The following is a 16,370-nucleotide window of genomic DNA, read 5'->3' on the forward strand; positions in this document are numbered from 1 at the left end:
AATTGCAACTGAACCTGAAAATTAAGAGAGTTAGGAGTGATAGAGGAGGAGAATACACTTCGACAGAGTTCAAGAAATTCTGTGCCTCTCAGGGCATAATACTTAAAACTCCTGCTCCTTACTCGCCTCAATCTAATGGTGTAGCTGAGCGTAAGAACAGGACGTTAACAGAAATGTTAAACTCCATGTTATTGACAGCCGGCATGCCTAATTGCTATTGGGGAGAAGCAGCTTTGACTGCAAATCACATCCTGAATAGATTGCCACACTCAAAATGTTCCTCCACTCCTTATGAGTTATGGCATGGACATCTTTGTAGATATGATACTCTTAAGACTTGGGGTTGTATTGCTTATGTAAGGATACCAGATCCTAGGAGACCTAAAGTGGGACCTAAAACAAACACTTGTGTTTACCTAGGAGGTGCAGAAGATAGTGCTGCTGATCGGTTTTTGGATCTATCAACCAATATGGTTATAGAATCTCGAGATGCAGTTTTCTTTGAGAATAAATTTCTCAGAGATCAGGGTTTGACCATACCAGGCGATATAAAGGTGGTTACAGAATTGCCGGTTGAGTCTGAACCAGTTACTTCTTACACTTGTCCCAAATTGATATCTGAGTCAGTTCCTGTAAGAGTTTCTACAAGAGATAGAGTACCCAAAAATTTTTGGTGAGGACTTTATGACCTACCATTTAGAGAATGATCCATCATCCTATAAGGAAGCGATGAGATCTAGGGACTCTTTGTTGTGGGCAGAAGCCATTGATGATGAAATGAGCTCTCTGTTATAAAATCTAACTTGGCAACTAGTCGATTTGCCAAAAGGGGCAAAGACTGTGGGCTGTAGATGGATATTGAAGAAGAAACTTAATCCTGACGGATCTATAGCTCGATATAAAGTACGTTTAGTAGCTAAGGGCTATACTCAAGTGAGTGGGATAGACTACTTTGATGTCTACTCACCGGTCTGTCATTTGGCTACGATAAGAATTCTTCTTGCTTTGACATCTATTGAGCATTTTGTTGTGCATCAAATGGATGTAAAGACAGCTTTTCTCAATGGAGAACTGTCAGAGGAAATTTACATGAATCAACCTGAAGGGTTTGCCATGAAAGGTTTTGAGAATAAAGTTTGTAAATTAAATAAATCTTTATATGGTCTTAAACAAGCACCTAAATTGTGGTATCAGAAATTTGACAAAGTAGTAAAGAGCCTTGGGTTTCTGTCAAGTTACTCCGATAAATGTCTTTATTATCGTTTTGTGTCGAATAAGGTCGCAATTATTTGCTTGTATGTAGATGACATGTTGATTCTTGGTTCCGATCTCTCTGTAGTGAGTGACGTGAAACTAACCTTGGGTAAAGAATTCGACATGAAAGACCTGGGTGTTGTTGACACCATTCTTGGTATGAAAGTAAGTTTTGAGAGGCAAGGAATTTCCCTTAGCCAAGCCCATTATATTGAAAAACTACTTTCTATATGGGGATGCAGTGAGTGCAAACCGATTAAGACACCATTTGATTATACCAAGAAGCTGATCTCTAATGAAGAAGACAGTGTGAATCAGTTAGATTATTCTAGATTGATTGGTAGTCTCATGTATGCTATGAGTTGCACTAGGCCAGACATAGCCTTTACAGTTGGCATGCTGAGTCATTTTACTAGTAATCCTGGCCATGAGCATTGGGATGCCCTTATGAGGCTGATGAGATACCTTAAGGGTACTCAAAATTATGCTCTTTGTTATAGTGGCCATCCTCTTGTTTTGGAAGGATATTCTAATGCATCATGGGGTTCAGAATTAAGAGACAGTAAGTCTACCAGTGGTTATATGTTTACCCTGGGTGGAGCTGCTGTTGCGTGGAAGTCGAAGAGACAGACTTGCATTGCCTTGTCGTCTATGGAATCAGAACTTTATGCTCTAGCTTCAGCTGCAGATGAAGCAGAGTGGATAAATAATCTGATTATGGACATTCCACTTACTAGGTTAAGGATTCATTCCTTAAGTGTCTTCTATGATAATCAAGCTACAATTACGATTGTGAAGAACTCACTCTTTAATGGTAAGAGGAGACATCTTAGGCTGAAACATGCCATGCTGAATTATCTCATTGAACACGGGATTATCACTTTGATTGATGTGAGATCGAAGGATAATATGGCCGATGCTCTCACAAAAGGATTGAATAAAGCTCGAACATTCAAAATTGTAAAGGAAATGGGATTAAAATCTGTAATGATAGAGGAAACTTAAGTTAAAGCCTTTATAGAAAAGACTTAACTTATGGACTTAATCTACATTCTCTATGTTCATTTGAATTTTTGAATATTCCTTGTATGGCCCTAGATAAGCACTTGATATATTTTCTTTATGTTTAAAGTTGTTGTATATCATTCCACACTTGATGATATACCCTCTTTTGAGATAGGTTGTACATTCCACATTTGATGATACAATTTAACTCAAACTTTGTTATCCTGTTTGGGAAGGGTTGGACATTCCACACTTGATGATTCAACTTGACTCAAATATGGATAAGATAACTTAACAGTTTATGGAAACATGAAATGGTTGTTTGCAAAAGAAACCAATTTTTGGTCTTGTTTTTTATTGAAACTTGAAAATTGTGGTTCTTTGCAAAACAAGCTATTTTGGTCTTGTTCTTTATTGAAACTTGACAATGATGCTTATGGTGAGAGTGATACTTATACTTTTTCAGCCATTCATGTGTGTAATTTATGTTTTACACAAATGGTTGGATTCATTCTCATGAAATCCATATTGTGGTAATTCACAGGGATTGGCGAAAAAGGAGGAGCGCATCTTGATTTTGACTTTGATGAAGATGACTTACTTGATGAGTAAATCTTCTAAAGTTGTAAAGACCGAGTGCCTTCTTTCCGTATGTGTATAGAGTTCACTTATATGTGAAACTTTATTTTTGGATCTTGATGAGAATCATACCCCATGAATGATTTTTTCTGAGATCAGTGAGGTTCATGTATATATGAAACTTCATTTTGGTTGAGTTTATTGTATATAAAACTCTTGTTTGTTCATAAAAGTATTTGTGTTTTTTCAGTTGGATTACAGATCTTTTATGAAACTGTGATGTGGATAGTTCAATATATTGTTTGAACACGACACTTTCTATCTATGGATCTTGCTATATGTAGAACATAAGGAGGAAATTGTTGGATATATGTTCAAATAAAAGCCCATAGATAATGGACCAGGTGTTTGGGCCCATATGGGCTGAAGCCCATAACCTCTTATTCTCTCATCCCTTCAATACTTATACTTTGTATAAATAGGGGCTGGAGGCAACGTGTTAGCATTCCACTTAGATGCAACCCACGTAATGCTTCAAGCAACCAAGTTCCATCGACTCTCTGTTTTTTCTTCTCTCTGCCTACAACAACTTGTTCTCTCTTGCCGACCCCCGTTCTTCCTTTTCTTTTCTTTTCTTTTCTCTTCACTAAATAACAACTGAATAGTCTAGATTGAAGAGTGAGATTAAGGTCCTGTTCGTTGAGATTGTCGCAACCGATTGTCACCCCCCAATCCAATTATTGGACCTAAGATTAATGTAATTTTGAGTCCAATAATCGGATAGGGTGTCGCAATTGGTTATCATAATCCCAAACGAACAGGGCATAAATGTGAAATTATTAGATCTAATCATCAGTACTCGGGGTTGAAAAGTGAGATTAAATATGAAATTATTGAATTTACCAATTGACTAAGTAATCAAAAGGGTATAAGGGCAATCAGGCATCTTATTCTAGATAGAGATGGATGCTTTAGTATAGTCCTAAGTAAACTACATCTAAATTAGTAGTTAATTAAATTAGACTAGATCAATTAAACTGATTAGAGCTGCTATGGGTATAACACTAACAATTGTTTATCTGTAAATAAGGGGGTTTAGTCTTTGTTGCCATCTACATGATCGTAAGGAGATCCTATCACATCTGGGATCTAATAATCAAGAGAGGTAGTGGAAGATCCAACCTAGATCGGTTATCCATAGTGGCCAATCGTGGCACACAACATAGTTTTTCCATAGTTTTCCCGTTTATGATTGTATTTTAGGTATCTGCATGGTTATACCACTTCATCTTATACGTCCCTCCCATTCAAGCCACTTTCCTTCAAAAATTAATGAAGAAGATTTGGTTAGGGTATTCAAAATTTGAAAATACTGATTTTGTTGGATCCATTGCAATGAATTATAGTTTTCATTTTCAAGCCCTGAAATGAATTATTGTTTTCATTTTCATGCCCCAAAGGATCGCCGTGATTTTTAGATTGGAAATTAATTTCCTCCTAAGCCTAGCTCACCACACACTTTCAGTAAGGTTCAGTACCTATATAAGCTACCTATGGTCTTCTCCGTCTGTCTCTCCATATGTCCTCACAAGGAACAAGTGCTACCAACATTGGAACAACTCATCCGGCGCTGGTTCGGAGAAGAGATAGCTTAGACAATGTTGTAATCCCGAACATTGATCTTCATTTTGAGCACCCATAAAATTGATCTTCTTTCTGATCATTCATTTTTAAATAGACTGTAAGTGTTGTGGACCGGGAGAAAGATGGTCGTGTCGGCAAAATACACACACTTTTGAATTTATTTTTCTTCGAGAATACGACTGCAAACAGCCAACTGGGCCACACGCACCAACATACACCACACACTATCAGTATTTTAAACCATAGATATCATTGAACGTAGGTTTGAGATCTCTTCGTGTTCTTCGATTGTATATGGATTTATGATAGAATGCACACAAAGCCACAACGCAAGAAATGTCGATGGTTAATTACGGTATTAGGCATTATTAAAAATAGAATACAAGTATACATGAAAATACATATGTACATTGAAAAGAATTGGCATCCTTAGAATTTTGAATATGAATCCTCCAAGGAATCTGTGATACTAATGGTCACATCTCCATCTTGAGATTGTTAGCTTCCAAGTTGCCTGCAAAATAAATGGACTAGAGGCTAAGATTTATATGCAGATGTATCACCATTGTCATTTCTATGAGCAGTAGCCGAAATTAATGAAAAGAGAAAAGATTGAATAACCTGGAAATGGTTGAGATGGAAAAGCAGATAGCCTTCCTTGATGAAACTCTGAATTGTAAAGGGTTTGTAAATCAACATCCCAAGTAGAAGAAGATCCATGGGCCTGAAATATAATGTGATGTAAGAGCAGAGGCAAATGAATAGGAAGTGAAGTGGGTGTTGTTTACTCCTTATTCCTATATCCAAATTAAGATGTGGAGATTTGTATCAGTGTAGATGGAATACATGAAAGCAAGAGTCTGTGAACGTTTCGGGCAATGACACAGGGGCGCTTGTAGTTCTGCAAAGTGTCTCCATCTCTGGAGGATTTAGGGAAATATCCAGTCCACAACATGCAGCTACCTCTTGTGCTGGATTGAGCTGAAGGTAGGCTGGATTAGCCGCTTCTGGCAACATTCCGATCATCGGAAAACTGCCATTACAAGCCGGGAACATCTGTGCAGAAATATTATACCAAAAGAGGCTTGTTTAAAGTAGATGGAGGGCTAAAATGAACCAGCATTGAGAATTCATTGATGAGAAAAAAAAACAGAACAGGTAGGCAGAGAAGATTTGTTATACTTGGTAAGACCCACAATGTATTGGGTTCGAGCGTTCGACCCAAATACCCAGTTGGCCATTCACGAAAAAGAACAATTCACTTATCTTTTAGTTTTAATCATCTCTTGAAAAACATTTTATAAAATCAATTGCACATTTTCTTACCTCCTCTGCGAAGAAGTTGTCGATGTTGAAATCAAGCCTCGGATTCACGGTGGCAAGTTTCATGGACAAGAACTGTAGATGAAAATCAACCCCACAAGAAGAAGAAGATTAGAAACTGCCCAAGAAGAAGAAAAAAGAAGCTAATGATTTTATTACCTCCAGAAAAGGAAGAAGAAGATGTTGATGTATAAATGATTAAACAACACCAACTCTAACAGCTTAAGCTTTTGGAATAATTGATTGTTTCACATGGTATGAGAGCCGGGGCATGGTAACTCCGGTTCACCTTTCATGATGGAAAAGCAAATCCATCGAGGAGGGATTATAAGGACTTAGGCATCCTTCCCTTAACAGCTAGCTTTTAAGGGTGTGTTCTATCTAGGTCCCAACAAGTGATATTAGAGCTTTTGCCTCTTGGATTCAAAACCCAACAAGTCCTTGATATTAAAATTCCATGTGTAGGGGCAACCCAAAAGAGGGGCCACACGTGAGGGGAGTGTTGAAGTATAAGTGACTAAATAACACCAACAATAATCGCTTAAGCTTTTCACAAAATTGGCTGTTTCGCAAAAGCTAGTGATTTGTTACCTCAACTTGTCTCTGAAGTGATTGAACGTAATTGATTATTTCATCGAGCATTCCGGCCTTTCCAGTGATCTTGTTGCACCCAGGGACCAAATCCTGTAGATATTTCATCCTCTCACTGATCTTTTCCCTCCTCACCTACATTCAAGTAGCAAAATAACTCAGTAAATCGATTGAATTCAAGCAAAGGCAATAAGAAAAGGAAGCAGAAGATATTGAAGTAGAAATAATTAAATAACACGAACTCTAACAACTTAAACTTTTGGAGCAATCTGTTGTTTCACATGGTATCAGAGCTTTTGCCTCCCAGCAGGTCCTGGGTTCAAAACCCCAAAAACTACTTGATATTTAAAAGAAAAAAAAAAAAAATCCACATGTACAACCCAACTAAAAAAGATTAAATAATACCAACTCTGACAGCTTAAGCTTTTGGAGGAATTGGTGTTGAAGCATAAATGATTATGTAACACTATGTGTAACAGCTTAAGCTTTTGGAGTAATTGGTTGTTTCACATGGAATCAGAGTCATAGCTTCACAGCAGGTCCAGGTTCAAAATCCAACAACTCCTTGATATTAAAAATCCATGTGTACAGCCAATCCAAAGAGGGGTCACATGTGCCACGTGTATAGCCAACCGCAAATCGGGAAAGTGTTGAAGTATAAATGATTAAATAACCCCATCTCCGATAGCTTAAGCTTTTGGAGTAATTGGTTGTTTCACAAGCACGGCATACTCTCTCTCACTTACTCTTTCTGCCAAGCTATGGCTGTCTGTGGCCTGCCCGCGGCGAGCTCGGACATGGATATAGTCAGGTTTTTGAACCTCCGAGATCTTCGAATTCTCCTTCGAAGAATCTGCAGAAGTCTCTCTGTTGCTGTTTTGTTCCGTATCTTTTGATTCTGCTTCATGTTCATCTCCTTTGACCCTCTTCTCTCTGCCACTATCCTCTTTCACAGTAGCCTGGACACCATAATACGGATTTTCTTAGTTTTTCCCGATATTTACCCAATAATTATTAGAAAAACCTTAAGAATCAGAGCTAACAAAAATAAATTCGATAGTTAAATTTTAAATGTATAATTTGTACAACTTGGCAAAAATTTCAGTCTAAATAGTAGAGGAAATGCCACTATAAACTGTTATTGGCACTACCATGTTTTAATAATTGCACAAACTCAGTTCGTGTTTTCTTTTTTAATTGGCTTCTGACAGCTTTTTAGGAACTATAACAACCTTAGACAGCTATTTAAATAATAAAAGACAAGCTCAGTTAGTGCAATTATAAAAACACCGTAGTGCCAATATCATCAGCCTAAAAAATATACCTCTTGGTTCTGTGCCTTATCTGCTTTTCTCTTCTTGAAACTCTCTTTCCCAACTGCTAAAACAGGATCTCCACCTTTCTCCTCCGGTAAAACATTACCGGTAGATGGACAGCTGGCAGTTCTGGAAATCGAATAGTCTAAACCACGTGAATCCGTTGCTAAATTGGTAAATGTTTTGAATTCCGGCCACGCATTTTCTGAACAATGGTCATTATTCGCCGACGGGGACGAAAATCCGGTCATTCCACCGGAATTTTGTGCCGGAAAGGTCTGAAGCTGTTGCGTGAGAGGAAGAGGAAAGAGATTGAGATGGGTTTTGTTAGGTTCTCTCTCTTGGGTTTTCTGTTGCTGCCATTTTAACCGAGCTCGCTGCATTTCAACAGCCGTTAGGTCGCCGCCGGTGAAATTCTCCGGCGTTGGTAGACAGTGTAACTTTTCCGGTACAGCTCTGTTCATGAGAGAGAGAGAGAGAGGGTCAGGGTTTTGGTTTTGGTTTTGGTTCTGTTTTGGGGGTTTTTAAAAGGGTTGCAGGGTGTCATGAAAGGCGCGTGGCTCTGACAAAGGCCAAAAAAGTGGCTCACGTTAGCAAGAGTGCACGTAGTTTTGCTAACGTACCTTTTGCGCGAATCGAATCTCCCCAACAACTCTCCCCAGACTAGTAAAAGGAGATTGGGTGGTTTTGTAAACACAAGAAAGTCCGGTATTTTTGACACCGTATGCCGTTTTTCTGACACGCACCTGCCGGAATAAATAGGGAGAGGATAGATAAGGCAAAAAAAATAAGTGGGCCCAGGTCTGGAGCAGAGCATAATCCAATGTATCTACTGCGGTTAGTGGGCCCTACTGGCATGACATCCATGCGGTCGTGTCTGGAGATGCCACGTGTGATTTGCGGTGAGGCGTTTGGGTTGGGTCCGACGTGGCAGCTTGATGACGCTTATGGTGACGGGGCTCTTGAATTCTTCTTCTTTGGCAAGAAGAGAAGAACCTTTGTTGGAGGGGAAGCACCGGAGAGAAAACGTGGCCACGGACTGCATTAGTTAAGACACTATTGTTTTCAAAACTATAAATAGAAGCAAGTTAGACCCCTTACCCTTGTGACTCTCTGGTAATTAAAGCCTTTGGTTGCACAAATTCTCAGCAACTATTAGAATTTTGATAGAAAAGTAAAGTCGATTTTTCTGTTTGGCAGCCGATATCTGACATAGTTATTGATTGTCTACTAGGTGGCTTTCATCCCCCTTTTCACTTTCAAACCAAATTCTAGCAAAAATGGAGAATTTTGGTTGAAAAAATTTGAAAATGTTGTTTTTTTCCTCTCAATCTGTCTATTCCATATCTCTTTACTCTCTATATTGGTAATGACACATTGACTTATTCTTCTATTTTCCGAGCTTATGCTGCGGAACCAAAAACTACATACCATTATATTTCACTATTCTCCGGAGGTTCTTCTAGACAAATCCATTGCATGTCTCCTCCCTTTTGACTTCTTATTCCATTACTCTATGAGCCACTACCGCGCATACAAACATATATCTAAGATAATTTTGTTTTACATAAGTTTATAAAAACCCATTTTTCAATGGTGCGTCCTTATTGTATCAAACCCTATAAAACTACACATCACATCATTGAGCTTGTCTTCCAATCCCAGGCAGTCCCTAAATGATACCTGCATTCGTTCGATGATCAGACCTTTGATGTCTATTGCCCTCATTCGGTTTAATCATCCATTTAGGCTCTATTTTTTTTTCAACATCAAATGGGTGTAGAACAAATTTTATACCCTTTTAAATGGAAAAATAGGCAAAACAATATTGTTTTATGCCCTTTTTACCGTAAAAAGAAATAGAGTTTTAGGTTATGGCAACTATGATGTATTTTTCAGGGAAAATTAGCTCATCCAATGGTGGGAGGGAGAGAGGGAGAGAGGGAGGGAGGGAGGAGAGGGTTAGAAGCTGCTGAAAAACAACGAAACAAAAAGCTCCACTTAAAATATTCTTTGCAACTTCTCACACTAATCACTCGTGCTCTCTTTACTCTCATTTTCCCACCCTCGCTACCCCTCTCTCACCACTAGATAAACTAACATTCTATGGAAAATATTCCTGTTGCCAAAAATGGCCTTAGCGAGAAGGTGTCTTCAAAAGTGTCAATTCAAACTTGCCTTTTGTATGTAGGGTCAAATTCGACCCTTAAAACCCAGAGGATTTCTCAATCGACAGATGTCTAGATCTTTTAAATTTAGCAGGAGTGATAATTTACACAATGAGGTAGATATAGAAATGGAGATCGATCATCTTACAACTTTTTTTAAGAACATAAGAGAGAAGCTATTTACAATATATGATAATAATGAAATTTAATTAGCTAGTTTATGCCATCTCTTTCTTATTGACTATAAATTTAGCGATGTGAGCCCCATAAATAGAACTAAGCACAACTCAATTAACTAAGATCAAAGCAGTATAACTTTGGCAAATTTAGCTGAGCATGTTTCTTTCTCTCTCTCTTTTTTTCAACCCGGGCACATTGAATTTTATTAATAAGAAAAAATTGTAATAAGATAAGATCGAGGAACCCAAACAAGATACAAAAGAGAAAAATAAAACCCTTTACCCATTTACAATGAGACAACCGGAATTTATTTAGTGCGAATATGAGGATTACCTAATTGTTTCTCCCTCTTTGCTTGCTTACTGACTGCTAATAAGGGAATGTTGGGGAACAATGAAAAATTATTCCATGGAATAGTTGTAGACCCAATTGTGTGTGTGTGTGTGTGTGTGTGTGAGAGAGAGAGAGAGAGAGAGAGAGAGAGAGAGAGAGAGAGAGAGAGAGAGAGAGAGAGAGAGAGAGAGAGAGAGAGAGAGATCTTTAAACAGTGAAAAAAATTTGCTACTTCATGTTGGGTCTCCCCCCCCCCTTCCTCCCAGCTCTCATAACTAGCCCCATTAATTTCCATTGAATATTACTTCATGGATGCAAAACATTCCCTACATTTTCAAAATAAGTTAACTATCCCAATAATTTTAGCATTCTTCACTTTGATTACATTTTGATGTAATTATCTTTATGATAATTTTTTTACATTAATTATATATTATATGAACTTTTTTTATATAATATCCTCATTTTAATATAAATTATTTTGTTAATATTTTGATAATGAAGATATCAGTGTATAGCAGGTAATTCTCTCTAGATTTCAAGAAACAAATCGAGCTCCAGATAGGAAGAGTGGGCCCCACTCACACCCTCCATTCCCCCACATTATTCATCATTCCTACTCTATTGACTTGATCCATACCAAAACGAAGGCAAATGGGGCCTATGTTCCCTTTTCTATCCCTTTCTTTGTGGGCATCACAAAGAGATCTCTTTCCCAATTTTCTATTATTTTCTCTTTAAATGAAGCAAATTTCCTACCTAAAGCCCAAGTTCAATGCATTTTATTATTATGCAATATGGTGATTGGGTTATATCTAAAAAACAGAGTTATTTGTAGAAGTAGGGGTTCTCTCACAAGTTGGCAGGTGTTCTTACTTTCCATTTTTCATATTTACAAAGGAAAATTTTAACTGCTGTTTATTTCGAGGTAAAGCCCATTTGGCCATTTTACATAGCCTTAATGGAACACATGAAATGCCCTTTTTTTAAGTCTAAAATCAGCAAAAGGATAAGAGAGAGGATGATGTGATGGAGCAATTTGAAAAATAATATCCTTCTTTTATAACTTTATTTGTTTCATTTCCTTGCTTGGAAGTTTGGATTCTTGGATGAAATAAATAAAAATATTGTAGAGACTAGAGAGAGAGAGAGAGAGCAGCAGATCCAATGTAAATAATCCTCGTTGTTCTGCCCCAAAATAAAGGTATCGGGAGAGCCAACGATATATCCGGACAAGTCAAAACCTCCACCGGTTCAACCCTTTGGAGCTACCCAGATCAACGGCCAAGATTTCACCTAAACATGTTATAGACTTTTAAGAGTATAGAAAATTAAACACGGTGAGATAAGCAGATGTCGTCTTATCTAGACATGGGTCTTCTTCTTCTTCTCACATGAGAAAGGGGTGATGATGAAGCTCCATCCGACCCCACATCATAAATACAGTCGGGCCCACAATTCGATCTTTCTACATGAATGTAGGCTATTAGTACGTCCATTTGAAAGACATGGTTGAAATATGTATGGTTGTTCGATAGGAGTTACTTTTTGGGCTATAGACAAGTGGGGTCCATCGGATTAAAGGTTAGGATCATCATGTTGTCATGTCAACTTTCACCTGCTATGATTTTTTTTTTATGCATACAGTAACAATGATATGTTGGTACCATTTTTTCCTTCTATCTATCTACAAGAAGCTGACATATCCTAAGAACCGCCCAAAAAGTGTAAAGTGTTTTGTATGGTGGAGGAAGAAGAAAGGCTTGTGGATTTTTCATGCCACTCACTTTCCCACTATAGATGCTCTTTTCCCTTTCATCCTTCTTCATCCAAGATAAGAAATTGACTAAAATAAACTTGTACAAGGGTGGGGGTACTTTTAGTCGAAAATCCTGAAAAAATAAAAAATTTGTAGGGTTTTATGTGGCATGGTGAGACCACCAATTTTGTGTCATCGATCTCTTCATACGTTAACAATATGGTTCGGACACTTTTTCCCTTCAAATGGCGAAACTACGCCTCCCATGCCTGAAAGTTATATAAACATACATATATAATTATTTGCATATCTACTATATAAGGGACTTGTTAGGGACCATGGCAGAAGAAGGCATTTCGCGGAACGGCTGTTGCCTGTTGCGTGAGAGTGCAGCCACTTGGGTTCATATTTTGTGTTATTCATTTAATTCATCTGATGTGGCTCTACTCTCATGCAACAGCTGTTCCACGAAATGCCTTCTGCGATGCTCCTTAGCAAATCCCCTATTATAATATAACAAAAAAAGACGGTCTGGTGATGTGTAGAGGGATTGGTGATGTGGACACCCTTCCCAGTTAAGCTTCATCCTACGTGGACAGTCTCCCCATATCCTACGTGGCATGTTCTTTCCTAAAAAACATGAAATCAAAATCGTAAAATACATCTCTCCCTCTGATTTTTCCTAAAATATCTGTCTCTCTCTCTCTCTCTCATATAATTAATGTATGCAAATTATTTTTAGAGGTATTCAAAGAGGCCCTTACTCTACACTTCTCCTTCTCATACAATAATTTAACATCAAATTAAGGGAGTTGATACTTACACTCCTTTGTTTTGGAAGATGCACCCTTCTATGTAAAACTTTTACTTATTGGCCATTACAATTCCAAATCAGTTGGTGCGAGTGAAGGATTTTGAGACAGAGGGAGGCTGTACCAAACAAGGAGGTGTCATTATCAGCCCCCTAGATTAAGCAAACTACACAGCTAATCCAATCATGGGCGACACCTTAAATGCCAACGTTCGATCGTGTCCATGAAGTAACCATCTTAAGATGGGATGCCGAGGGAACATTTGGACAATTGGGTTGGCTGGCACGTTACTTGACAACTGAAATCTCTACACATTTTCATCTGACTGCAACCCCATATAGGATTTGGAGTATATTAATCTCTGTTTGGTGGAGTGCTCAAAACAATAGCAAGACAAAATCCAAATTTTGTAGTGTTTACGTAGGCTTAAGTTGTTCTTAGCCTCTAAACTCTGCATTTTGTCTCTTGACCATAAAAGGCTGACAAGGGATAGGTTGTTGGGGAGTTTATTTCTCTCATATTCAATCCAGACTTATGTCTCCCTAACAAATGCCAAGAAGGGTCCATTAATCTGTTTCAATTTGTTATCCAGACTCCCTTATTTTGATAACAACAGTCCTCCTTTTGTTTTACACTATTCTAATTAAGCCATCAAAGAATGAGGACTCCCAACAATGGATCTGGGATTTTATTTCCCCTGTTCAAGTCCTAGTTGCAAAGTTTTTATTTTTTGTCTTAAAATCCCAAAAATTTCCCCATTTTAAACTTTAAAAATTGCAGAAAAATTCATAGGTTCTCATAATTTTCAAATTCAATGCAAATTTCCCAACTTAAAACAAATGTTTTGAATTGTATACGAAGTTGATTAATATTTGCCAACGTCTCATATGCTATTTATAAATCCGTGTGAAATTCAAAATTATAAAAAAAACATTCTACTGAAGAATGAACTCATATCCTAATCTAACTAGCAAACACAAACACATGCACTTAACAATCATTCTATCTTTCTTTTTTTTAAATTTAGAAAAACAATAATATATGCACATATGCAATGCAGATATAAAAAAAATATGTTTTGTCCAATTGTTCTCAATTTCTTACCAAACATTTCCTTAATTTCTTAAACATTTGCCTCGTAAAATCATTCTCGACTCTGAACTACCAAAATACAGTTAAGAGCTTGTTTGGATACCACAAAAAATGGTCCTTATTTGGAATTTAGAATATTTAAAGTTAATTTTACTTGTAAATAAGGGGATTTGCTAAGGTCCATCGCAAAAAAAGGCTTTTTGAAGTTGGTCTGTTGCACTTCAGACCAGCCACCTCGTGAATGGAGACAAAAGCTGCTGTCTCCATTCACGAGGTGGCAGCTGGTCTGACGTGCAACAGACCAGCCGCGAAATGCCCTGTTACGATGGACGCTAGCAATTCCCGTAAATAAGAAATGAAGACTACTTTGGAAACATTACCCTAAACAAATATAAGACTAGTTTCAGAGGTATCCAAAAGAGGCCCTTAAACTACTTACATTTTCACGCAGCAAGCATTAGACGTTTCTTTCACTCACTTTTCACACACTCTCGGTTTACACACTCGGGTTTTTTCTTTCTATCTTTCTTTCTGTTTTTCTTTCTTTTTTTTTAGAGAGAGAGAGAGAGAGGTTCAAAAGTGAGGCTTGGGGAAATGGAGAAAAATTAAAGACAATGAAGACAAAACCTGCACATAGGATGACATTTATCATTCCTAAGTTCCTTTTCCATTGATGGAATTCGATAAGGCTTATTTCAATTGGAAAGTGCAAGATACCAACATAGGGGTCTATAGTAGCATGTGCACTTTCGCAAAGAGATAAAATTAATCCTGAACAGTATGGGATATGTTTTGGTGCAGACTACAAAGGATCAGTGCCTTTCTATAAAAGAAAAGGTTGCATTGCATGCTTGGCAGTCTAGTCAAAGATGGTATATTTCAAATGCAGCGAGCAAATCGTGACCTTACTCTTCATTTCCAACTCTCTCTCATCAACACCAACATGCTCACTTGCCTTTTACATACACAACCTTATAATATATTAGACGCCCCCCCCCCCCCTCTCTCTCGTCCATATATTCATGCATATATAGAAGTTTAAGCCTCTCCAGTACTACGTAGCTTTCCATTTTGAGAAAATTGATTTGAGGTATGCTAAACTCAAGGGTGCTCTTGCAAAAAAGGGCTGAAAGGACACCCACACTGGCTGTTTAGTCGCCAAAGTGCATTTAATCCTTTTTTGCAAGAGCGCCCCCTAGTTTAGCATTCCTCAAGTGATTTATATATAAGAATGCTAAACTGAAGGTCACCCATGCTAAAACGAGCTGCAAGGTGAAATGCACTTTGGCGACATAGATTGGCATAGCCAGAAGCGTGGAGAATGATGGCCGATCAATGTCAACTGCGAGTCCACAAAGAACATGTAAAACTAACTTTCACGAAAGAAGAGAAAAGAAAAGTTATTTTGATTTCAGGAAATAAGTGTAAAAAAACATGCAACAACCACTGCAAATAGGTTTTATATATATCTTATAATATCCCTGTCTAAGCAAAATTCCCATCCCCATGCCTATTGAACACTAACTCCTACACATGCTACATTAGAAACTCTTCATAGATTCCTAACAAACCTCAAGTAAGCATGCATGTCAGACCACCCACCTCGTGAAGCTGTTGTCTCCATTTACGAGGTGGCTGGTCTGACATGTGAAAGGCCAGCTGCCAAATGCCTTATGCGATGGACCCTAGCAAATCCCACAAAATAAATGGCATTAGCTGAAATGTTTTGGGACATTTAGGAGAAAACAACAATCCACTTATTGTTCAATTATGAGATTCTTTCCCTTTTTTCATTGCTCTGTTATCTTTTTGAAAAAAATTCCTTAATTATTTCATTTCTTTTTGAACCTGCAGCTGGGCCCCTTTAAAAAGGATCCTCCATTAGCTACCTGTAGATAGACCTGGCAAACGGGTGGGCCGGGCCGGGTCAACCTGCGGGGATGCGGGTGCAGGTCACACGGGTCGGGTCAGGAAATGACCCGCGTTTTTGCGGGTCAGAATTTACGTGACCCGCGGGCCACCTGCAAATTCAAACAGTGGTTAAATTCAAACGATTTTTTTAATTTAGGAAAATGTTAAAACTTAAAAGTAGGGTATGGCCGGCACCGTGGGATGATCCAAACCGTCCATTAGATGGCCCACAGCCTAAATAGGTTGTGCCCCAAAAATCATTTCAATAGGTTGATCCCAACCCTCCGATCTATAGAGGGTTAGGATCAAGTGATCAACCCTCTAACATTCAAATCGGAGGGTTGGGATCAACCTATGGTGCTAGCCGTAACCTATTCAGGCATCAAACCCTTAAAAAATAGAT

The 16,370-nt window shown here is 38.1% G+C and overlaps 1 protein-coding gene across 2 annotated transcripts; it reads right to left on the reverse strand.

Annotated features, from left to right (window-relative positions):
- Positions 1 to 4,821: 4,821 nt before the first annotated feature.
- On the reverse strand, positions 4,822 to 8,435 carry LOC143854346 (basic helix-loop-helix protein 79-like). Of its 2 annotated transcripts, XM_077364239.1 has the most exons (7): positions 7,721 to 8,432; positions 7,143 to 7,355; positions 6,397 to 6,531; positions 5,809 to 5,880; positions 5,329 to 5,538; positions 5,104 to 5,206; positions 4,822 to 4,996 (listed from the first exon to the last, which is right to left on the reverse strand). In XM_077364239.1, the coding sequence occupies exons 1-7, from the start codon at positions 8,174 to 8,176 to the stop codon at positions 4,959 to 4,961; spliced, it is 1,227 nt and encodes a 408-aa protein (XP_077220354.1). In that variant the 5' UTR covers positions 8,177 to 8,432; the 3' UTR covers positions 4,822 to 4,958. The 2 variants fall into 2 exon arrangements, with proteins under 2 accessions (XP_077220354.1, XP_077220355.1); XM_077364240.1 differs by lacking the exon at positions 5,329 to 5,538 and having other exon boundaries at positions 7,721 to 8,435.
- Between the last annotated feature and the right edge of the window lie 7,935 nt (positions 8,436 to 16,370).

Source organism: Tasmannia lanceolata, unplaced genomic scaffold, assembly GCF_043159265.1.
Source record: "Tasmannia lanceolata isolate RefF3 unplaced genomic scaffold, GAP_Taslan_0.1 ptg000020l, whole genome shotgun sequence".
NCBI lineage: Eukaryota > Viridiplantae > Streptophyta > Magnoliopsida > Canellales > Winteraceae > Tasmannia > Tasmannia lanceolata.